General features: G+C 37.5%; 1 protein-coding gene across 1 annotated transcript in view; it reads right to left on the bottom strand.

Annotated features, from left to right (window-relative positions):
- KIF21A (kinesin family member 21A) overlaps nt 1–14,403 on the bottom strand; it is a 55,898-nt gene extending 41,495 nt beyond the window's left edge. Inside the window, exons 1-8 of the mRNA XM_059816972.1 lie at nt 14,377–14,403; nt 13,529–13,663; nt 10,206–10,373; nt 8,270–8,385; nt 4,568–4,763; nt 3,342–3,531; nt 2,565–2,628; nt 1,563–1,766 (exon numbers count right to left, since the gene is read on the bottom strand). Coding sequence (XP_059672955.1) covers nt 1,563–1,766; nt 2,565–2,628; nt 3,342–3,531; nt 4,568–4,763; nt 8,270–8,385; nt 10,206–10,373; nt 13,529–13,663 — 1,073 coding nt within the window. The 5' untranslated portion in view covers nt 14,377–14,403. The remainder of the gene's footprint in view (nt 1–1,562; nt 1,767–2,564; nt 2,629–3,341; nt 3,532–4,567; nt 4,764–8,269; nt 8,386–10,205; nt 10,374–13,528; nt 13,664–14,376) is intronic.
- Nucleotides 14,404–25,937: the final 11,534 nt, after the last annotated feature.

Raw genomic sequence — 25,937 nt, 5'->3', positions numbered from 1 at the left:
CAAGACCCGCTTTAAGATGGAGGCTGGACCATCAAGAGGTCTCTTCCAACGTAAATTTTTCTATGGTTCTCTAATTCTATAATGCTAGGATAGAAAACTTATCTCAAAAAAAGTTGATGGAAGTAGTCCCTACTTCTGGGTCAGACCACTTGGCTATCCCCTTCACAAGATCATTGTCCTGGTGTGAGCAAGTGTGACAGGACGCAGAAGCGTCTTTCAGAAAAAGAAAAAAGCAAAATTAACAGCCATGTGTTTTACTTACTAATGTATGTAGGGTAAGATTTCCAAATGTTTGGGTTTTTGGTTTTTTTAAAGTGATCATCTCCTACAATAAGAGATATTACTCAATATATCTAGTAACCTTCATCTGTTTTTTGGTCACAATCCTGTCTGCCACCTAATACTCAGGTCCCAACCTAACAATTGGGGCTCTATCTAAGCATATATTTAAATGCATGTTAGAATTTAAAATGTGTTGAAACATACAAAATAAAATATCTTTGTTCTTGCATTTATAGTTAAAGAACATATTGAAGTGTCTGGCTGAAGAGAGGCCAGAACATTCTGCTGATTTAATTTAATACTTCCATCCTCCCCTCAAGTTCCTACAAACATGAGACGGAAAAATCTATTAAAATCCCCATAAAAGTACAAGAGTTTCCTGAAAAATGATAAGCAAAGGAAGAATCTAATTGTTATTAAAATGAGTGTTCTCTACAAGTATTAGACATTTGTGTGGTCAATGAATTTATAGATATAGCACCTCAAATTGCAGATATCACTAACTCAAATCTACTTTATACTTCAACTATATTTCAGGCTTATACTGTTTTAGTTTTACTTTTAACTTGAAGAAGTCTGAAGGGCCATTAGTACAAAGAGTAATAGATTAGAAGTGTGGAAAGTTTCAAGGAAAAGGGAAAGATCTTTGATGGAATCTACACAAACAGATCCTTGCTGTACTAACTGCTGTCTGAACAGGCATTTATATCAATGTCTAAGAGCATTTTAGTAGATGAGAAGTTGGACAGCAAAAACCAGCAAAGCATGATGTTGCAGAGAATTAGGAAACCTCAAATTAAAAACATTCATAAAAGCAAAAAGATAAAGAATAGAAGCCATTCCAAGAGCTACCAAAGAATTCCCAGCTATTCAGAATATCTTTTCTTCAGAAAGCTGTTTCAGTTTTGACGTATGGTAGAAAAAATTTATAGTTTTTGTTTTTGAAAACTTCTGTTGAATTTCAGATGCATTTTAAAAACTTTTTAAAAAATATCAAAACTTATGGAGAGCACCTGTGCTTTTACCATTGTGCATAATTATATAGAAAAATTCATTACAACAGGGACATTCATTCTACAAATACTGCATACTTCACTGGAAGAAAAGATGCAAAAGAAAAACAACTATAACTTGAATGTGTAAAAGGGTTTGAAGGAACAGCAGTTTAGGATCCAAACCCACACAGCAACAATGAATGAATTTTAAAGTCTCAGTGGTTAAAAAAATACACATCTTTACTAATAAAGAGAAAACAAATAGTCTTATAATTCATACACCACCTCTTTTTCTTTTTCCTTTCTTTTTTTTTCAGCTTTTCTAGATCTTTCTTGGCTATATCTAGAATTTCCATTGTCTCTTTCTCTGAAGAAAGCATAGAAGGAGAAAATGCTGATGGTCCACCAAAGTACGTGGATCTTGTTGAAGCTCTTGACAAGTTGCGTCGAAGATTTTCATTTACTGCTTCACTTTCCAATAATTTTGCTCTTAAAAAAAAAAAAGAATTGTAGACCATGAATCACAAGTGTTGCTAATGTATGAGATGTATACTCTTTAGCATCTGTAACTGCAATGCATTACCTTCAGTTTAAAAAGAAACTAGAAACCAAGGTGAAGTCTCACAAAATACAAGTCTAGTAAATCCTTTGACGAGACCATTTTACACAATGGTTACGTATTTTGTACATATGTCATGTACCCTAGACACAATAAATATAAATGTAAATGTCTGTATACATATGCACACAGATATATATACAGACATACATCTGCATACCCTGTATATACACATTACACAAAAGATACAGTATTATGTAGCTCTAACACTAACTGGGAATAGGCCAGATAATTTTTTTTTGCATGATACACATCCAAGAAACAGAGAAATAAAAATATCTAAAATATTTAATACTTTTAATTTAAAAGGAAAGCATCTGCTTTCCTTTTTAACACTAAATTGTAACAAGCAATTTCTCAGTACTATCATTTATATAAGAGGTTATGAAGTTATCATAAAACAATTGTTCCAAATTTTGCTGTCCTTTGTGCAACAACATCAAGTCATCATCATTATTTAGGCAACATCTTGCTTTCATTTATATTGTCAGCTTCATCTTCAACATTTTAATATTCTGTGGCCAAGAGCAATACCAGATGGTCTTAGAAGCTGAAGAACCACTGTCATAAAGTAATCTCCACACAGGAAAACAACTGAAGTATTTACTTGCTAGCACTTCTAGTATTTTTTTTAGTAAGAACTGTTCAAATACATATTATGCAAATACCTGAGATCTTCAATTTCCTTGATATAATTATGAATCATGTTGCTAATTTCTTCATTTCCTTCTCCTTTCAAGGATAGAGAGAAAGGGGGGGGGGCGGGAAGAGAAAGGACGGTAACAGTATAAATATCTGAATACAGCTACTAGGCACAAGGTACCAGCAAAAAGAAAGACTCATATGGGCTACACATTTAGATCTTATCTGATTTGTAAAATATACTTCGTCCTTAAGCTGCATTAAGTTTTTGGTTCCTCTGTGTCATATGATCAGGATTATTACAAGTAACTTTCTCTAATTCATTTGTTTTCCATATTAGCACCTTTTAACAATGCATGTACCGTAAATAAAAGTAACCTGACAAACAGTGCACACAAAGAACAATGCAGTCACGGTAAGTCAATTGGTTGATTATTCTGAGGTGAAAAGCAAGCCAACATTCACCCATCTGTTTCCAGGTTCCTCACCCAAAGCAAAATATTTAAGTTCATGTATAGCTAAGCATACAAGCAATTAATTTCCAAAGGTATTATTTCACATGTCATGTTGCTCATAATCCTAAATGAATGGTCAAATCGGGGTACCAAACTATTTCTATTAATAGAAGTCTCCAGAAACAAAGAATTAGATGGGGCCCTATCCCTGCCAAAGCAGATCCTACATTACTGTTACAAAAGCATCATTTCATTCTAAGGGACCCATGAAACAAGACCATATAACTGATTTAAGTTCATGAACTTATTAAGCAGTTTACATGCACCCACAATGCACCCACAGCATACCTGCTCTGGCTAGCACTTGGTTGGCCTGATCACTCATAAGTTGTGTTATTCTGGCTCTCAGTGCATCAATAGTCTCTTGCATTGCTTTAATTCTAACACGCAGGTTGTTGTTTTCTGTTTGCAGCATCGCGTTTTCATGAAACATGTCATTGATGCTTTCAACGCCTTCTTCATCTATAATCCTTTTACCCTTAAAAAAGCAAATATATCTTATTACTAGTAAAGGCTGACCTACACAAGAAAAATTTTTAACTTGGCAAAGGCAATCCACAGATTACTTGAAATTCCAAATAGACACCCCTAGCAAAAGATAATCTTCTCTCAAAAAGTTCAAAACAATGGATAAATTGATAGTTTTCAAAACATTGATGTCTGGCCAACACCTTAGCATTTGGGTCCTGTGTAATTCCATCTTAGTCTGAAATACAAGTTCTTGAAGAGGTTAAAAAAAATGAGAAGACAATTCTTTATCAAATCAGGATACTATCTCAAGGATAACAAAGGAGGAGGACACTATTTGGTAATCACATTTATTGCTGAAAACATTATTTGTTTAAAATTTCAGGAAGAAATGGGCTGGATATTAGGAAAAAATTCTTTACTGAGAGAGTGGTGAAACACTGGAACAGGCTGCCCAGGGAAGCGGTGGAGTCACCATCACTGCACGTGTTCAAGGAACATGTGGACGAGGCATTGTGGGACATGGTTTAATGGGCATGGTGGTGTTAGTTGATGGTTGGACTTGATGATCTTACAGGCCTTTTCCAAACTTAGTGATTCTGTGATTGTGTAGTATGAGTATTTGGCTTAAATAATTTAAAATGTATTTTTAAAACACAATTTGTTTTAGCTGTCTCGTAAGTTTTTAAAAGCAATACACAATAACTGTTCACATTCATTTATGTGCTAATCTAAATTGTGGTCATTTTTGCTTTGGAAGTGACTGTTTCTCATTGCTGAGCCTGACAAGGTCAATTTTTGCCTTTCAAAAAGCAAATAGCATGCAGCATCTGTTGATGTCATCGGCATTCATTGATATATCTTTTCTCTGGGGATGCAATTTAAGTTTTTAAAAACATTTGGTAATCACTGGAATTAGAAGTGTTGTTTAAGTTAAGGGTGCTATTCAAATTTTTAGTTTATAGAGTGGAAGTAGCCAACAGAAAAACAAGCTGTAGAACTACAGGCACTTTAAAGCAGAAGAAATCCTAAGAGGATAAACTTACTGTTTTGTATTCCATAAGTTCCATCTGTAGCCGTGTAATCTCACTGCGTAAAGTATTTATTTGTTGACTAGCCCTATCCTGATTAACCATCACCTTGTTCTTGATGTTCCGTGCCCGATTGGCATACTTTAATGTGTTCAAGGTTTCCATGAAGTCTCGATCTGAAGGGCTCACACACGCTATCATGAGTGTTTGACTGCAAGTTACAAACATAGGTCAGCATTAAACATCAAGAACAAAAAGAGTAGAGAGAAACTAAGAAGTCTTCAGGTAGAAGGTGAAACAAGAGTAGTGACTTCATGACACTTGTGAAAATATTCCTCTATCTAGATCATCCTCTGAAGGTGCCCAGATGGCCTAAATTCCCAACAGATAGGTGGAAACACCTACATTTGATGGACTAAGTCCTCCCCTCCAGGTTTGGAGGAATTTGCTTCTCTGTTTTATGTTAAAGCTTAGGTGACTGCGTTAGGAAGAGTGCGCTGTCTCCAGGGCAATGGAGCAATATCTGCATTAGGCAGACTGGATTCTGACCTTCACTTTCTATAATTTCAGACTAAGACAAACAAACTAATCCTTCCAACCCTTTGTGAGGTAAACAATTACCTTCAGCATACACATTGTGAAACTAAACTGTAAAGAGTAACTAGCCTGAGGATACAAGGAAGATTCAGTTTCAGGAATTCTTCCTCAGACCTCCTGCGTACCTTTGTGTCAGTTCCCCAAACTGTTTGAGTTTAGTCCTCAAGATAAGAATATGTGAGATCAAGAACAAATTTTTAATTCCGACATCAGGACTACTTGTCCTTTTGGTTGAGAATGTGATTATTTTTCTAAACCTCAGAGGACTGGTTCTGCTAGGTGTCTGTCTTGAAAATTGAATAACTTGAACTCCATTTTCCTATCTGAATTGTATAACAGACTAGGTTTTTTTAAAAAACTGTCCTACTCCCTTTATTTTATCACTTCTTTAAACTGCTCTCTTCCCTAGAAGTTATGTAAGTTTTCATTTTTCATATTATACATTGTGAAAATCCTTTCCAAAAACACCAATACTCCATATTCTTACTTGAATAATTCAAGAAACATCAATACTTAAATGCTGCTTCAGAACTGTTACAGCATTATATCTAAAAACAGCATTATGGTGAGAATAGTACAGCGATAAAATGCTTTCATCATCATTAACTCAGGACTCACAGCAATCTAACCTGAATCATTACCAGTAAATCTTTTTTAAGTATTTGCAAAAGAGAAACAATGATGTGGACTGTAATACCGAGGGTGGAATTTGGAAGGCTATGGAAACAGGTTAACAGAAATCTAATAACCTGATTTCCCAGAAGAAAAACTGCATGTTTATTAAATTTAGCTTTCCCAGACTTTTTGGTTGCCAAAGTCTGGGTAAGAAATTATTCAAATTGTGTTAATATGTGTAACTCTTCCTTAACAGCAAACTGCTAATTTGTCTCAGCATGTATATCACCTGGAGAAGCTCGAGAAGCAAGCTCATGTGAACCTCATGAGGTTCAACAAGGCCAAGTGCAAGGTCCTGCATCTGGGTCAGGGCAACCCCTGGTATCAATACAGGCGGGGGGATGAAGGGATTGAGAGCAGCCCTGTGGAGAAGGACTTGGGGCTACTGGTGAATGAAAAGCTGGACATGAGCCGGCAATGTGCACTCGCAGCCCAGAAAGCCAACCATATCCTGGGCTGCATCAAAAGAAGCGTGACCAGCAGGTCAAAGGAGGTAATCCTGCCCCTCTACTCCACTCTAGTGAGACCCCACCTGGAGTACTGTGTCCTGCTCTGGAGCCCTCAGGACAAGACAGACATGGACCTGTTGGAAAGGGTCCACACAAGAATGATCAGAGGGCTGGAGCACCTCTCCTATGAAAAGAGGCTGAGGTAGTTGGGGTTGTTCAGCCTGGAGAAGAGAAGGCTCCGGGGGAACCTTATTGCAGCCTTTCAGTATTTAAAGGGGGCCTGTAAGAAAGATGGGGACAGACTCTTTAGTAGGGGCTGTTGCGATAGCACAAGGGGTAATGGTTTTAAACTAAAGGAGGGTAGATTCAGACTAGATTTAAGGAAGAAAGTTTTACAATGAGAGTGGTGAAACACTGCAACAGGTTGCCCAGAGAAGCTGTGGATGCCCCATCCCTGGAAACATTCAAGGTCAGGTTGGACAGGGCTCTGAGCAACCTGATCTAGTTGAAGATGTCCCTGCTCATTGCAGGGGGGTTGGACTAGATGACCTTTAAAGGTCCCTTCCAACCCAAACTATTCTATGATTCTATGATCACATAAATAAAAATAGGTGGTGGTGGAGGGGGGTGTCCACAAATCTAACATCATTCAGAAACAGGAAGAAAGAATGTATCTGAATGTCCTTGTAAATGCACTGGGACAGCATTTGCTACTGTACACTAAACTATGCAATTTCTCCTGGAGAACAGGAGGGGGAGCAGTGGAGCTGTAAAATGGGAAAACATTTTAGAGTCAAAATAATATTTCAAAGTGCAATTTTAGAAGTGGTTTGTAAAAATGCTCATTAGCTCGTATATTTGACATAAAATTTACTCAAGAAATGCTATTTTTAGTTATTTTCAGAGAGAGCTTAGAAGAGTTATGCTCTTGATTTCTGCTGATTTTTTCATAGTTCTTGAGTTTCTTCCTCCCTTAAGCACTTCTGAAAATTCTAGCCTTTACTTTACTTGTTTTGTCTGGCTCTTTGCTTTTCCTCACACTGCAGTGCTGCAGGGTGTTACTGAAATTATCTCTCTCAAGAGCAGAGTGATGATTTAAGAATTCTCTTCCAGTTTTCCCTATTTCTTTGTGAAATGCCCAGAAAACTTCAAGCCCTCCTAAAAACAGCAGTCAGTCATATTAGATTAAATAGAGCAATAAGAGTACTACCTTGCTAAAGTACACTCAACTGCACCCCCTTTTGTATTTGTACATGTTAATGTTACTAATATGAAATTTGCATTATTTTAAGAAATTTGTTGATGTTTGCTTAGACAAAACTTCCAGAGGCCAAAGCCTCTCTTCCTTGCCTGTGCAATAGGCATACAGAACACGGTTGTACAAACAATTCTGGTAATACAAACACCAGAAACAATTCTGAATTTGATTTTATTAAGCTCTAATCCAACATCAGATAACTGGACATATGCACAATAACCTGAGATATACAACCTTTAGAAAAAGATGGCAGTGTCTGTGGTAAGCTGACTCCAAGCTTCTGCACATGGCAATCAGTGCAAACAATTAAGCATCACTTAAAAAAAAAAGTAACAAAAAAAATCTCTGAAGGAGAAACTCATCATAGGTTTAAACTATGAAGTAATTAATAAGACTGTAACACAATAGCAAAGTTTACCATTTATGCTGTCTACAATCTAAAGATGTCTTCATGGAAAGGACTTGTCCTGGAAATGGTAACTTCTAAGTAACTCGAAGCCTCATGTCTAGTAAAGCTACAATAGCACTGAAAAGAACGATGCAAAAAGCCTCTTTAAAATCTTTTCCCTGCATTGCCAGCACTTTCTGTCATAACAGTAATTTATCCTCTGAACCTCCCTCCTACAAAAGGACTGGCTATTTTTACCATTGTTTAATGTTTATTTTTACTTTCTGAAGATTATGTACTCATTCATATTCATTCACAATGAAATACATAAAATGTTCTTGTTTTCATACCTGTTTCCCCCAAGAGAGTCTTGAAGTAGCCTTGTAAGCTTTGAATCTCTGTATGGTACATGAGTTGCCTTCTTACTTTTATCTCCCAGTGCACTTATTACATTGCCAAGTGCCAGCTATAAAACACCAAATCATGTAACACACAAGTTAGAATCAGTTCCTGAGTAGTTTTATTTTTAAAAAAGCTATAAACTGAGGTCTGCACATTGTGAAGAAATGAATATGCTCGTGAAAGTTAACATAGAAAAAATTCTGAATATTTTTACATTTTACAGTAGACATCTATAAACTTTCATGCTCTCAACAGTGAATCAGATGACTTGCATTCTGGTATCTGCAAGTGCTAAGTGCTTAGCACAATTTGTGTGCACTGTCTATTCATATGTCAGTCACAGTTAAAACTACTTCATCGAAGAAACATTTACTTCTGATGATTATTAAAGCTGATCTCTACTTCTAGCAGTAGCTATATTCCTTTTAAAATTAATTTTATCAATCTGCTTTATGTTAGATTTAGAATAAGATATGGGGCATTAATATGAAAAAAAACCCAGAATTTACTGCCTCTACAGATCTGAAATAAGGAATGTCTGACAAAGATTTAAGCATTTAAGGCTTGAAATTATGTAGTCCATGGTTATCCTATTTCATTCCTCAGAAAGGGTCTAATTCATATTTATAAACAACCTAACATTTGGCTGTAAAATTATTTTTAATGTGCAACTGCACATACTTCAATCAGATTATTCATAAGCCAAGTTAAAGAACATTCCTCTAGATGGCACCCTGTACAGCCAGTTCTTGATCTTGGAAATGGTCTTACTGCATCCAGCAGTTGAAGAAGTGCATATACACCACATTCTGTGACTGCTTTGAAGCGTTTAAATCACTTTCAATCTGTTTCCCAAAGCTGAGGGCTGGAATTCACTGTAAATGAAAGTTTTGTGATCATATAAAATATTACTTTTATCACACTGATTTTCACCCTCATGCACTTTATATCCTATTTGTTAAAGATACATTTATATCACCTAAACCCCCAAATTTCTGTTGGCTCTGTGTTTATATCAAAGATGAAACTGAACTGTATTGTCTTTCTCTTCTATATAATATAACCAGAATAACTACAGAATATAATCACTGTCATGATGGCAAGAGAATCACTAAGAAAGTTCTAGTTGCAGAATACCTCTCTGGTACTACACACTAGACCAGAAAAAAAAGACATGTTTTCACATATAAAATAAACACGTAGTTTTAAGTCTTTAAAAGAGAATTGCACAGAGCCCCCACACAGCCAAGGAGCTCAAAACAAAGGCATGAAATTATAATCTCCACTTGTCACTAGCTCTACTTTTCAGTGTAGTCATAATTAAATAAAACATTTAATACAGTTCATTAAAAAAATGCATAGAAAGCCAGTACACAGACAGAAAAAAATGAATTGATGCTATAAGTTAAAAATTTTATTTCTACTTAGAAGCGTTTTGCCTAGGGTTATTTTACATTATGTTTCATAATTACAACAAAGAACCAGCATTTATTGATCAACTAAGCTTATTCATTGTCCCCATTTTACATGCCTGTACACCTTGCAAACTGCTTGCAACATTCTCCAATTGTTTGGGTCTTGACAGAATAAAAAATAAAAATCGTGAAAGGAATATCTCTACAATATCTTTTAAAAGTTAGAGTAACTAACTATATTTCACAACAGTTATAAGTACTAGAATTTGCTAGTTAGGGTCTAGTACAACCAAGAAAATGTTAGCAAGCCAGAACCCAGTAAGAATCAATATATGCTGTTATGTCTCATGCTACAGTCCTTGTTCTGCACATGATGCATTTCTACTTTAGGGATTACTAAAAACAAGCAACGCAAAAAGGAAGAGAAGATGGTACCAACAGCCTATGGAAACAAATTGTACAGTCTTACTAGTCCACAGTTGATAGAAATGCCTTCTTTTGCCCTTTCTCCTGTTGCTCCTGTTCGCTTTAACCTTTCAGATCCCGCTAGATCAACAAAATGGAACTTGGCAGTAAGAGTTTCGAATTCATTCATCTCAGAAGATTCGGATATTATCCTGTTATCGGTGGCATTATCCTGAAGTAAAAAAGAACCCATAAAGCTTAGTAAGATCTTTCACATTAACATTTGTCTACTGCAAAGTTCAATCACCAATTATTTACAAGACTACCTAATTTGTCATGTCCACCTCCTTCCTTATTTACTCATTCTCCTATAACATCAGTATCTCTCAAAAAACTCTCTTCAAGAATGATATGTGAGTGGATACGACTAAAATGAAGACCCAGCTCTAGATGCACATGAATACCAATATACCAATTAATTCTAAATATGGTCTACAATTGTTTCAGGGCAGGGGAGAATATATATATTAAAAAATACAAAACTCGTCAGCAAGTTGGGCAACAAAATTTGTACCTCTCCTGGAATGCAAGTCTTAAATCAGTTGTCAAAGGAAATTGATATTAAAAAAAGTAACGATAATATTAACCTCCTAAATTACCAGTTCATAAGCCTGCCAAATAACTGAAAGTTATTTTGATTTTATACCTCTCTAATCCCTATCATCAGCTTCCCTGTGTCATGGTTCTTCTGCTTTATTTTAGGAATTACTCTTTGAAGTCAGTTTTCACAGCAGCCAGTATTTCACCAGCACTTCTGACTTGACCAGGAAATAAAGACAGATGAGGGAACAAGGGAGAAAGAAGAGGTTCCTTTCTTTTTTTTTCCCCCACCAAGTAAGTTGCAATGACTGGCACCTGACACATGCTTCCATCAGTGCAGGAAATCTGCCCAGGAACACACTGCGCTTCAGGTAGGTACTGTAGCCTCAGCCTCTTTCCACTTCACATCCCAAAGCACAGCAGTAAAATTATCCTTTTTCATTAGATAATGCCAAGGTTTTTTCTGTGGATTAGCGTAGCTGTACCATATACTGTGGAGACTTATTTTACTCTAAGTGTAGCTAGACCTGTTGTCATGAAAGCAACACTGAATGAGACAAATCTTTAAATGACTCATTTCCTGACCGTCCTGCTAAGATACCAATTGCAGGGCAATTTTGACCTACTTGCCATGGCAGCATGTAATAGGCATATACTGAGTGTATACTGGACTTATATTCACACAGCCCAATCTACAGGCTTTATTAGGAATATTCTATCACAGTAAGCATGGTATTTTTTTTTCTTAAAAAACAAAATCTCAGGTATTCTGTGGCAATGATCTTTACGTCCTTAGCCAGCTAGCCCAGAGCTCTTTCTGGTATTGCAAGCGGTAGCGCGTGTGGCTGCGGACCAAACTGTTCTCACAGTAGTTCAACACTTCACGCTTCTTAAGTGATCTTTTGTAGCAGTTTCAGAAGAGAACAGGAATTGTGCCACTTTCACTAGACTGGATATCACACCTTTTCGGCTATTTTGACATTTACGCTGCTGCTGGATCAATCCCTCTTTCCTAGCCCTCAAAGCAATGATTAACACATCCTTTCTCTCTCACTTATTTAGTAAATCTAACATACGTCCAGGAAATTCTGAGAAGCACAAACGGTGTGAAAGCAGCGCAAGGAGCAGCGTGTCTGTACCCTGCAGCCCTGGCTGCCTGCCCACCCGGGGCAGCGGGACCGTGCACAGAGAGACAGGCACAGAGCCACACCATCATCCCAGGAACTGCGTTGCCCTAGTAACAAAGGTCTCCCAAAACTGTTGTCTACAGACAGCAGCAGCAACAGAAACTTGAGCTGCATCTCTCCCAGCCACCCAATAAGGGCTTGTATTAATTTATATTCCAGGAGCGTTCAGCGGCCAACGTCAGGTCTAATCTCTATTCTCCTAAATACTGCAGGGAAAGAAGAGGGTGCTGTCTTCAGATTCAGGATCTAGCAAGGTCCTGCTCCAGACAGTCAAGTTGTCTTGCTCATATCTCCCAAAAAAGAAGGAACAAAGCAAACGTTGACACAAGGCAGAAAGCAGCCACTTTTTAACAGAAGCCACAAGCTTCTGCTAAAAACCAGGCAGGGCCAGGCAAGAGTCCTGTGGGTGGCTCAGCTGGTGGGGAAGGCTGCAAGTGCACCAGCGCAGGTGGATTGCTGTGCTGACACCCTGTGGGAAATGAGGCTCCCAGATGAGTTCTCTCACTCTCCAGCTGCACAGTTAATTTTCAACAAAACCTCTGAGCAGACTGTCACCACCCAGTGACCAAGGTGCCCTGTCTGGGCTCTGAGTGTGATGCCAGTCCCTCCCCAGTGAGAAGACAGACAGCTCCCACACCACCAGGTCCACAGTTTCAGTGTGGAAAGCGGGAAGAAGTGTTTAAAAGGTGTATAAAGCAGGCTTACATACCACAAAGGACCAGGGAGAGACCCTCATTTTGCCTGCAAATGATTATTTGTAGTGTTAGAAAAAGCAACCCCCAGAAAAAGCAACCCCCAGAAAAAGCACTAGAAATCCAGTTCACTGTGCCACATGCTTAAAAATGTGATATCTATGTGTAAAACGCTAGCCAGGTACTTAGGAGTTCACGAAAATATTTAAAAATTTTGATACCTTTAGAATAATCTAATTAAGTCCCCCTGAAGCTACTGTAGTTTTCAGTGGTATGGATTTATTCAGAACTCTTTTCTTTACAAGATACACCAACAGCAACTAACAACTGAACATCCACATGGAAAAAAAAAATCTTCTACAGAACAGCACTGTATACATTCATAGTTTAAATTTCAGGTTAAGTGCACAGGCTTAACAACACATCTGAACCCCAATATATACCTATTTAAAATAAATAAGCTAAGTTTCAGAATTGAATGCTTTTCTACTTGCTCCTTGTTGGATATCAACACTTAATCTGAAATATCTAAGCATTTTCAGTTAGCTGACTGCAAGCTTAAACCCATTAACTACTAAGACACTTAAAAACACTTTCCCAATTAAAGACAAATCATATTTTAACTTTCTTACTTGTGTATGTTGCAACAAAATACTGAAGAAAACGCTAAGAGGAGAATGGGCAGGTTCATGTAAGAGGGTGCAGTTTATTGTTGCCTCTGGCTAGAGGATGGTTACATATGCACAGATTAAATCAAATTGTTATAATGCTTAGCAAATTCATCAAGCACAATGATGACTGTAGCATCTTTACTAAGTGCAATTCAAATAGCAGTGGCTGCCAAAACAATAATCACATTTTGAAAAATGATTACTAAAGTGAAGCTTAATAACAGCAAAGATACGTACAGTGTTAAATGCAGGACAGACTCTGGTTTGACATAAGTGTATAGTAAAGATAGCATGTGACCGAGAGCTCTGAACATTCATCTGAGTGCTGGCAGTAGTTCGAGACAAAGCCCCCAGCTTCAAGCACTGCATCATCTAGAAAAAAAACAAGTAGTACATTGTGTTGCTTGAAGTTTAAATAAAAAATGTTCCTATAACACTTATTGTTTTGGATATAAATAAGCTTTTTCTCTTTGCTATGATTTCAGTTCCTATATGCCCAAAGCACAAAGATTCTTAAATAAGCAAACTAAAAGCATTTTTTTCATGGTTTCTAAAAGAAAACACTTAAACCATTGTAAGCCTCTTTTTACTGTCCTCTGGTAGTAACATAGCAATCTTCCTTCCATTCACCTGTAGCAAAAAATGGACAATTTTTGTATTTTTTGTTCAAAAATGTATAGTACAATAACATTTGTATTCAGATTTGCAATGCACAGACACTTATGAAGAGCAACTTACATCACATTGGTCATTGTGCAAAGCTTTCTTGTCACAGGAAAAACAACATACATAAGGTTTGTGAGATTAGATTTACACACATGCCAAAATTTTCTCTCCCAGCAGAACTATACTATTAGCAGAAGTCTCTTTCTAGTGTTAAGCGATACTCACTTAATGAGACACTTATCACATTTAAGTCTATAGAAACTAAAGAAAATAAAAATTTCATCTAAACTTTACACCTAGATTGCCTGAGATGCAGATGTTAGCAAGCATAGCCTCTATTTTTAACTGCTTATCAAAACAGACAGACATTTTTAGAAAGCACTTGGTATGCTACAGAGTGATTTATTTTCAATGATCACCTCTGATTCTCCATTCACAGTTCGGGTTGTAACGCCCACTGTATAAATTCCTCCAGCTGAATCTTCATGTATTTTAATATTTGATTTTTTATTCTTTGCATCAATATCACGTGTGGTATCAAACAGATCAAGAATTTCTTCATTGTAAAGCTGAGGAGAAGACAAAAAAAGTATATTACCTTAAGAATTCCCCCAAAGACTAACAAATCTGCATATGGCACATACGGAAAGTTTTAAAGATCCAAATGACAAGGCTCTCAAAAAAGGATGCTCTGAAGAATCCAAACTGACAAGAACAACAGGATGATAGAGCAGCTGCAAATTAAGTCATCTGCCCACCTTACTATTATGCCACCCAAAGAAGCAGTAACTTCCTCCACATTTTCAGTTCTGGGAGAAAATTCTCTGGTGGGACCAAGGAAGGGGAGGCACTCAGTGCCAGCAGAATAAGGGCAGCAGTGGTTTCTGTGGCAGGCACCTGCTGTCTTCAGGTTTGACCTTGGGCTTGGCTTTTGTTTTGTTGATTCAGTTGGCTGCACCCTCCTCCAAACACTTCAAATTCACTCCACTTGCTCTCACTGCCATCACACCTTTTTTCATCTCCTTTCTCACACCTTAATAATTCTATGGCTCTCTTCCATTTAGATAAACTGTTCCTGCCCTGGAAGGAATTTAACATACAATAGTTTTTGTGCAAGCTGCTTCAAGACACACCAACCAGCAGGCCAAAAATAATATGTCATGGTTTCTTGAGCAGGGCTTTTGTACTTTCCTCCATACAATACCTACACTTTTGTGACCTAGATTTAGTTACAACTTTCAGGCACAATCATATGAGTAACAGCAACTATTTACTACATGTTTCAGACTGCTTAATGTTTACTGCCTGTTTCACTGAGTCTCGTGAAGGTAAGTACATGTACATTTAGTGGTCTTCCAACTCAGTATCATTAAGCACATCAGACTTTTAGGTCAGTAAATGATATCAGAACCAGCAAAGTCATCAGAAATTACTATCCAGTTGTCAGTGTTAGAGGAGATGGATTATCATTTCATAGGAATGTTCTGGGTTTTAGGAAAGGTGTTTAGATCCAATTGAAGATATCAGGGCAAACGTCAAAAAACGCAGAAAAAACAGTGTCCCAATGGGAATCTCATGGCTCAGGTCTCCACTGACATACGCTGGAACAGTTCCAGTATCTTCAATTTGGTTATACCAATTCGCTTCAGCAGATCTTTGGCCAGACTGATTAAATTCCTGACCAAAGTTCCTAGGTAAAAGCAAAAGAACCACTGCAATAGATCTGTATTCACCCAATGTACTTTCTCATACACTGAAAGCAAGAGGCTTTCTCCTCACGAGTGAAAATCCATCCCTGAGAAGAAAAGGCTCAGCATTTGTGAATGTGATGCTTTTAATTCTTTACATATTAAAAGTGAGTTATATTTAATTATTAGGCATCAATATTCTAAGTAGGAGCCTTCTTGCCAATGTTCTACCTTGCTAAGTGCAAACAAACTGGTGCCACAATTTAGAGAGGATCCTGATAATGCACCTACAATTGCATGGGAATGCATATGCCTATCTTTTGGAAAAGCTAGCAGGAAAGCAAGGAGTTAAGAAAGGCAGACTGCAGCAAACTAAAGAAAAGCAAGCAAGTAACAAATAGAAGTCACTGTTCCCAACAGTTATCCAGCCCTCAGACTTCGAAGTTATTCCAAAATAAAATGTTGCTTCAACTTGTTCAATGACTAAATTACTGTTTATGTAATCCAGCCCTAATGGTAGGCAGGATGCGAGGAAAAGGATACTTTCTGATACAAGAGTAGTGTATAATACATAACTAATCAGAAAAAGCTCTTTCTGGGAAAGCTCCAATTTAGCCTCAGTACAATAAAAAACTTAACAAAATGTCACTTTTTTGGTAAAGGGAGAATTTATTATATACATCATTTAACCTTTCTCTAAATTAGATAAACAAGACAGGTTTTACAATGTACATTTCATCTGAAATACGTTGTAATGGCTGCAATTCCACGTACCATTATCACTGTAACGTTCAATTAGTGCTCTGTATTTTGCGACTCTCGCAGTCACATTTGTAATGTTATGTCAAAAAACACAAGGAATTCAGAAACTACGCTGGTTACTACTCCTTACACTACTACTGTTGCAGCTGCCTAAGCAGAAATGAAGCAGCAGCTCCCCGATGTTCGAACAGAGAGAACAGGAGAGTACAGCATTCCCACAGCCCATGCTGAGGCCTAGACTCTCTCTAGGCAAACATTAGCCAGAGCAACAAAAAGCTCTGCTTAAGGTTAGCAGTGACAAACCTATACTGGTGCAAAACTAATGCCAGCTTGTTAATCTTTAAAACAATTATAGGAACATATGACTAAAGGACCTAAGGTTGCTTCAGCGGTAATAAAACCAACAGCTTTTCTCTTGGTTAATATAAAAGTGGGTTTTTCCCGCCCAAAGTAGATAAAATAAAGTTGCAAATACTGAACTAAGTAAAACACATTTACACCTGCTCTTCCTTAAATTGATTCTTCCTCTCTGTGTGCTTAAAGTATCAGATTTTGCAGCTTGGTAGTGAGTGTAATTATGTTACACCAAATTCAGTTAATTTAAAAAATGGTTCCATGGGCAGGAGGCACAGCATAAAAGCTGCAAGACTTTAACTAACAGCTGCTGCAGGTCGGAAAGATCACAGAGGTAGTGGCCTCTCTTACCAGTAGCTGTGCCTACAAGAAAACACAAAGGGAAGAGTTTTTCACAGCACTGACCCAGGTTTTCTCTGGGCCAAACAAAAGAGGGAACAGTGACACAGAAGCCCAATCCTTAACCACTGGGGATCACAGAAAGAAGTATTTTTATGCTAGGTTTCTTTTTTGGTGAAAGGAATATAAAAAGTCTCCTGAAGAGATTTTGAAAGCTGAAGAAATCAATGGCAAAGTGACGCAAGCAGGTGAAGCATGGTCACTATTCAAAGGCACAAAGTACAATTGATTTTTTTTTTTTAATAGTTTCTTGCTTTAAGGTTTTCTGAAGAATTACAAACAAGCAAGAGCAACAGGCCCCACAAACAAATGTGTGCTGCAGAAAGGGATAAATGATGACTAATATAACTATTCTTACACTTCAAAACAACACTGCAAAGGAAACTACTAAAATAATTGGAATAAGATAAAAAGGTTCATTTTCATAAATTGAAGAGCTGAAGCAAACTGCATAAAAATTCCTTTTGAAATCTTGAAGATTAATTCAAAACATCTCGTGGGAAAAGAATGTAGAAGTAGCAACCAGAAAAAATGTTTAATTTGCTTTCAAATAAAATACATGAAGTTACACACACAAATATAGATCGTATTTACCTCTAAGAACTGTGCATTCACTTTAAAATCTGGAGGTGGAAGTCCTTGTTTAATAGCAGCTTGTTTTTTTTCTTCAATACATCTGAAAAGATGCTTAACAGCACGCGATATAATGCCTTGTTCCTCTTCCGTTATGTTGACATCAAATCCAGTGCCCATGGTGTATGTTTTGCCAGCACCTGTCTAAATCAAAAAAGGAGTAGTCACTAGAACACGTTAATAGTACGGAATCATCACGTATGCAGTTTGTGAACACTAGTGCTAGGTAGTGACTACTAAGTTAGTCTGTCATCTTTACATTATTAACATGCACAACAACAGGTCATTCTGAAAAATGGATAAACAGTAGATGTTGGACAAACTCTACTGCTTATCCACAGATCACATACAAGAAGGCAGGGACAAGTTTAATCTTTCATAACTTTTCCCCTACAAGCTTCCTCTAAGCTGCTTACATCAGCCTTGAGCTATCATCTCTGACGTCAAAAAAACAGTTAATGTTTTCAACTGAGATGACTAATTAAAGCACATGTTTTGGAGGTAGAAGCAGCATTTGCAACTCTCTACTGAAGTAGATCAAATGACTCTTAATTATGATGTCTGAATATCTCAGGGAGAATATTATATTGTTCTCAATTTATAGGCGGCACTGAAAAATATAAGCTGTACCTTCGCTAGGAAAATAGCTTAATTAATGTGGAGTCCTATAGAAGACAAGGTAGTGTTGCATTTTCACTTAATTAGTGGGTCAAGTCTAAGTCAAAGGTAGAATCACACAGATGAACATAATCTACTAAACTGGATCTGCAAACTGCTTTCTTTTGTTAGGACTAGACATCACCTAGTGAACTTGAGATACAACATTTAATAGTCATGAAATTCAGCATCCAAGACCAAATTTTATGTAATCAAATCCTAAAGGAATATTCAGGAGACAATAACATGTTCTCTACACTGAGCTCAATGATATTTCAGCTTTGAGAAATAAAAGGGTGCCCAGTGCACCGAGACGGTATGTTCTCTATGAAAAATTCTCAGACTTTGGAGTCTGATCTCTACATTTTGGCTACAAACAACGTGGCCTGAAGTTCCCTAGGATCTATTTTTAAAAAGCTTCTCTTCCCAAAAGCATCTGAAAATCCAGAGGGATGGACAAGGCACATGTAGACGTGGCACTGCGGGACACGGTTTAGTGGGCATGGTGGTGTTGGGTTAACGGTTGGACTTGATGATCTTATAGGTCTTTTCCAACCTTAATGATTCTGATTCTGTGTGATAATTGCTCAGGAGAGAATCTCGGTACAACCTACCTCTATAGATCAACTGATTAAGTCACTAATTTGATTTGCTGCATTAGGGTGAATTCAGATATTATATGGATTCATGCTATTTTCAGCATTACAATTAATTCAGACCTACTGCCTATATATATATATATATATATATATATATATATATATATGTCTTCTGTGTTTCAATTGCCATTCTGCACAGAATCTATACAATCTCCTAAACAGTCTCCTACAGAATCTCTCATTTAAAATAAAACCAAGATGCTAAAAACAGGTTCATGCATTCCAAAACTTAAGAGAAAGCTCAGTTACAAGAAACTGTTTATTCCAAAATAAACACTTTAAAATAAAATTGTAAAGCTTACTTGGCCATAAGCAAAGACAGTGGCATTATAGCCTTCAAAGCAACCTTCAATCAGTTTTTCTATACATTGTATATAGATCTCTTCTTGCTGCGAGTCAATGTTAAAGACATAATCAAAAGTGAAGGCCTTATCTTTTCCCAAGAACACTTGAGGTTCACCAGGTGTTACAGATGTACAAATATGGCATCCTTCAATCTTCTCTTTGGCTAGCTGTGGTCTAATTCTGTTTTGGAAGAGAAAAAAAGAACTATTAGAAATTCTCATCATCAGAAAGAGGAGCATACAAACAATGTAAATAAGAGATCTGAAAGGAATTCCTTTCTGACTGAAAAATGAGAATTTTTCATCAAGCCAGGAAGCTTCTAGCTGTCTGAGCCACAGTACTGACTGTATCAGAACTCCACTTGCACAACTGTTCATGCAAATGATGTCATCTTCCCTGAAGGTTCACCTAACAACTTCAAGTTGACGACCTGCCTCAAACTCTGAATGTTTCTGTATGTATACTATGCATTACTAAAGAGTAACTTGCATGATCCATTTCAGACTTTGAAATGAGGCTTTCCAGTTTTATCAGACTTCTTCATGCTTTCATTGTAAAAAAGGATTTTTTTACTTTTTTTTAATTCATAGCAACAGAAATATGAAAAAAATGCAGGATAGTTTAAGTAGCAGTTTGGAAGCAAGGACCCCCAAAGCCTACAGGTCATCTGAAATGAAAGCCTCCTTGCTATGAGAGCAAGGAGAAGGCTCACATTTCTTCTTTTCCTTTAACAGGAAAGAAGCTTTGTCACAGCCAGAACACTTCCGTGAAATGTTTGGTTTCAGTGAAGCAACATACCTTCAGAGGACAGAAAAAGAACAATATCTAACAAGTTCTAAAAGTAAGAGTGTCTCATTCCTCATTATTTCCCCAACTGAGACAAATTCCAGCTTTTATTTCAGTTTGTTCTGTTTCTGACAAACTACTTTGTAGAATATAGCCATCTTGGACATCTTATATTCTACCATTTTATCAATTCCTCTGCATTCTTAATATTCTTGCAGTCTTGTCAAAATTGAATTCACCTACTGGCTCTGTGACTAAAGAAGATTGTGGAAGTTTACAATTCAACTGGTTTAACGGTTAACTATCAGGAAGAAAAACTCTGGCCAACATAACTTACTATTCTAGTTGTAATTAACTAATAAATTGTTTACAAAATTACTTTTTTTTTTTTTTAAGTCTTTCAGAGTTCTCAAAGCAGCACCAAATTAAAAAAAACCCACCAAACGTGTGGCAGCTTAAACGACAGGGGACAAATAAGGCTATATATATAAAGGGCGATAAAAAGTCAGCAGTACAGCTACATACTAACAAAATCATGGGATATTTTATATAGATTCTCCATTTATATCAAACCTGAAGCACCTATATTTACCTCCGTGACGCTACTTTCAGTTACACAATGTCAAAGCTGAAGATCTGTATACACAGAGTATACTTTAAAGGCACATATTCACCTCATATTCCGTGCTTTAAGGGCCATATCTACATTAGTGTTTGGTGACACACTGGAACAGGCTGCCCAGGGAGGTGGTGGAGTCACCCTCCCTGCAGGTATTCAAGGAACGTGTGGACATGGCATTGTGGGACATGGCTTGATGGGGATGGTCGTGTGTGGTGTGTTTTTTTTGTTTGTGGGGTGTTGTGTTTTGGTGGTTTGGGGGTTTTTTTTGGTTTTTTTTTTCTGTTGATGGTTGGACTTGATCATCTTACAGGTCTTTTCCAACCTTAGTGACTCTGTGTTTGGAGTAGCTATGCTGTCTTGAAGCAAATTACCCCAACATCTTCACTTACCACATGTTCATTTGGATCACAGAACAGTTTCAGTGTGCACAAATTATACCTCATTCAGAGGAAACTAAGCCAAAACATTCCATTCGAAACACACAAAACTTGTTCCAAAATCTAATGGAAACGTAAGGGTCCAAAGCTACCTACTGATCTACTGCGACCATGCCAATGCTCTCGATGCAGAGAGAGCTAGTCTCCAACAACTCTGAGTGGACTGCTGCAGACTAATTCAAATTATATCAGCACACATATACTTTAGTTCAAGTTAGAAATATCCTGTACAAATCATACAAAGCACGATGTATCTTCTTTTTATTGCAGATTACAGATTTTTCACCCAGGGATGTATATCACTGTCAGAAGTACTTTTCAGAATTTTTATTCTAAAGGTTTCATTATAACCCACTGTGTGGCACTAGAGAATAACCATAATTTATTTGTAAGGTTTTCTGCATATTGATTCCTTTACGGAAACTTCCTTAATGATTGGGCAGAACCTCTCTTGTCAGCATACCCTCTAGCATGGAGTGGAAATTAAGCAAACCTTTGAAAAATATCATTAAAAGGAAAGATTATATGGTGTGCAAAATAGGCATAAATATTCTACAAATACCATTTGCATTTAAGGACACAGAGTGTGTAATATAGGTCACAGATTTTCTCTATAATAACATAATAATTATCATAAGTTTTTTCCTTGAAATAAGAATGCTAAAAATAATTCAGGATTTACATAGCTCCTTCACTAACAACCAACTTGATCCATTAGCACCTGTGTCCACTAAACAAAACCTGACGAATATGTACAGAAGCTCATAATAAAGTTACTTTCTTCTAAATTAATGAAGATTTTGTAATAAAATAGCTTTTATTTCTAGGTAGAGAGAGAAAGTCTTCAAAGAGAAATTAAGCATATGCCTTTCCAAAAAACACTCTACACAACTGGAAAGTTGAACAAATTAAATATTGTAGCATGCTGTCTATAACACTTAACATTTAGAAAACGCAAACTCGGTAGGTTATTCTACTGCCTTATTTTAATGGAGTGAAGTCAGTCAGACGGCAAGCTTCTTTTTCAAACTAAGCACTCTCATTCTTTCCCTAATCCTGTGCAGACAGCACAAAGGCAATCAATTGTTCTTACAAGCATGAACTCTGAGGGCTTCTAAAGCTCCAGAGGTACTTCTTGCACTGTTTTCTAGTACAAGAAAGCCTAGAAAGACCTTTTCTAAAAACCAAGATGGAAAACACATTTTCAAAATTAAGTAATTTTTTAATTACTTAATTATGCATCCCAAAAACCCAACTTCCCCCCAGTTCTGAAAGGCTTTTAGCACTAACTTGCAGAATGAATGTTGACAACTTAAAGTTTTTCTTCATATATTTTCATTCTATCTTTTTTTAAAAAGAAGTTGAAAATTAATTTTCTACACTGAGGGATTAATGCAATGATGACAGGTGCTGAATAATTTTCTCTTTTCTGCTAATAAGCAAAGGCTCAGAGTGACCACAAAGAGGAACAGCATGCCTAAAATATCAGTGATTTGCATGATAATTATTATAGTGATGACAGGACTGTCAAGCAAGCAGTTTCGATGTCGGCCTGCAGAGACTTCCCATGAGAATTCTCCCAGCTAGCTCCCTGCCTTGCAGCCAGGCAGCACCTCCGAGCACTCTGCTGCTATAAAACCCAGCACAACAGCAAGCTGCAAGTGCATTACGTGTGACCATCATCAGGCCACAGCAAGATGCCATTCCAGACATCAGCTGAGCTGATGGAAATCTGTGTCACTGCTAACAGCTTGATACCAGCTCAATCACTTCCCCTGGGTTGTAATACAACATCCAGAGACCCAGCAGCGATGATGGTGTCCTTCCTCCCTAACTTACCACTAAATCTGAAGGCAATGCTAAGAGAAAAAAAGTAGCGTTTCACCAGCACACATGCAGCACAAAGGCAAAACAAAGCAAGACTCCCCACATTAGGAAAGCTTCACCCCAAAGACAAACTCCCTCCTCATTTTGTAGTTGCTCATACAGAACATCCCACTCTGCCATGGAGTGGGGAGGTAGCAACCAGAGAGAGATCACGGCTGTTGTCAGGTTTGAAAGGCATCTTCCCCAAAGAAGTTATGCAGATGAGAGATCTTCATCACGCAAGCTGAGAGGTCTGCTCAAGGGATACCTCACACTCTGAAATCTATGTTGCTCTCTTGATAATTTTAGCACCAAGCTAATGTGATGACCTTAATGAGTAAGCAACAAATGCCTCATCTTCAACCGGATTTCTGACCACTTATGAACAGTGTGAGTGGATTACCTGAACCTCATGGCTCTCAAAGTCCTACTATGAGCACTGAATATGTGGTCCCACAAGCAGCAGTCCTCATGCAAGTCAGATTCTGCTCCTGCACTGGGTATAGGAACATTTCCTCCACCTCCACCCCACACATCAATTGGGAAAGCAATTTTTCCTTCCGCTTACAGCCAAAGCTTTCCCACTCTCATGTCTTAATGTGGTCACTTCTGTCAGAAAAGCAGGCAGCGCCCATGCTTTAAAATGTGAAAGAGTTCATTTTGGTCCTCTCTCCTTGCCCAGTTCCCAGCCTGGCAGTCTGCCACTGGTATTTTTCTCCAGGACCAATTTGACTTCACCTATTTTGGCTTCTACATGGCCCCATCTCACCTGTTTTTCAGGCTACTCTCTTAATTGTATACAATCAGGTGTTTTCTACCTATTTCCAATCACATCTCCTTAGACATGGCAACTCCCCAAACAACACTTTGCCTTGCACCCTTCCCTCTCCTCCTCTCCAAAGCACGAACACACCCAACTCTTGTTTACACGTACTTTGCAGAGCCTCCAGGCCACACACATGAAACTTAATCCCCTAAATCTATTCTGCCTCAGCACACTGGGACAAGCTGTCTAATTAGGGAGGGCTAAAATAGTCAGTGGTGGCACAGTAATGCACTGTATTGTACTGGAACTAATCTCTCAGTAGAATAGGTGCACAATGTCTCTGCTAAAAATATTGCCAGCTAGAACAGACTCAGATAATACAGTTCAGGGACTACAGCAATCATTGGGTCAATACCCTGTGTTATGCAAGACAGACTTCCCAGAATTGATTCATGTTTAACACTAGATAATATCACAATATCCCTTTGAAAAGCATCCTATCTTAGATTATTTCTAGGGATGAGAATTATCCCAGTGATTTAAATATATTATTTTTATATATATGGATATGTAAGTATATAGATATATATACATACACACACATATCCCCTTTCAGCTACTGAAGAATTTTATCTCTGTGCCTGTTCATTTAAGAACCTCCCCATTATTTAATTTTTCCCCAGGAATCTCCACACACCTCTGATCAAGCCATCCCTTAATCTCATTTCATATACTAAATAAAATGAGACCAGTGAATTTTTTATTTTGCATCTCCACCTGAAGTATTGCAAATATTACTCTAACAAAAGGTAATTATCACAACATTTACCATACACCTTCTCAGCACCTGCACAGACTAGCAATAAGCAAACAAGAACTTCTAAGAGTGACCTATAAAGGGCAAAGCATCATATTATTCTTGCTTTACAGAAAGAAGAGGAGGGGAAAAAATGTTAAAAAGAAAAATCACAGTTTAATCATTCTGATAGCAATAACTAGCCAGAAGCTGTGTTGGAAAGAAGAAAAGATGACTATGAAATCCCATGTAAAGTTCTTTTTAATGAAAAACTCTGCTGTGGGGAAAGGACTGTTTTCACCTTGCTCAGAAAAGCATATTCAAACATCACTCAAACCACGTGCAGCGCAGAGCAGGAAACAAGTTAACCTCTAAACCCAAGGCTCTCCAATACTCCTCTCTTACTATACTAAGCCTATTAAATTTTGCACAATTAGGTTTCACATGTGGGTATATGAAGTATTAAATCCAAAAGCACCTAATAAAATATTTAATGAAGTGTAGCAGGCAATATAAACTGGGAAACAAAAGCTCTCCAAAACCAGAAAAAAGAAAACAGCTTCCTGCCCTTACTTTCTATGCCATTACATTTATACTCCTCAAACCACTCCCATTAAACATACTCCTTCACAACAAGGAGGGAGTGAAGAAAGCTAAACAGATTTCATCCCAAAGACACCTAATACTTCTGCCTGCATAAGCTTTTCAAGTATTTTTGCTAGCACACGTTGGAAGCTTGCTTGCTTCTACAATTATCAGCACCTCCAAATGAGGCCACAACTATAGTATCAGAATGCATCCATCTGAACTAGCTGATCGGTATATTAATTCTTTACCTCTCAACAATGTTTAAGGATATAAAAGAGGCTGGCATATGACAAACGACAGGTCTACCTCTTGTTAACACAGCAATAAGGATGCAGGAACAAACCTTCCAGCTCATGCCAGCAGCCATCACCCCTTAAGAGTTTCTGTTCTGTTGACAGCACATCTCAGTACAATGGCCCCTGCACCTCCTCTGTCTGTGGCAACACAGTCTGTGGTGCTAAATAACACCGGCGGGGGAAAAAGTGATCGTATTTGGTGAGTTACCATTCAGTACAGATGTAATTCTGTAATGTCCTTCTCAACATTTCAAAAGGCTTTTGGTGGCCAGTGAAACAAGTATGGCAAGTCTGAGAACTGTTTTAGTATGCTTTTACCCTGCTTT

Source organism: Gavia stellata, chromosome 4 (assembly GCF_030936135.1).
Source record: "Gavia stellata isolate bGavSte3 chromosome 4, bGavSte3.hap2, whole genome shotgun sequence".
Lineage (NCBI taxonomy): Eukaryota > Metazoa > Chordata > Aves > Gaviiformes > Gaviidae > Gavia > Gavia stellata.
Note: the sequence above shows the minus strand (reverse complement) of the source record. Positions and strands in the feature narration are given on the sequence as shown.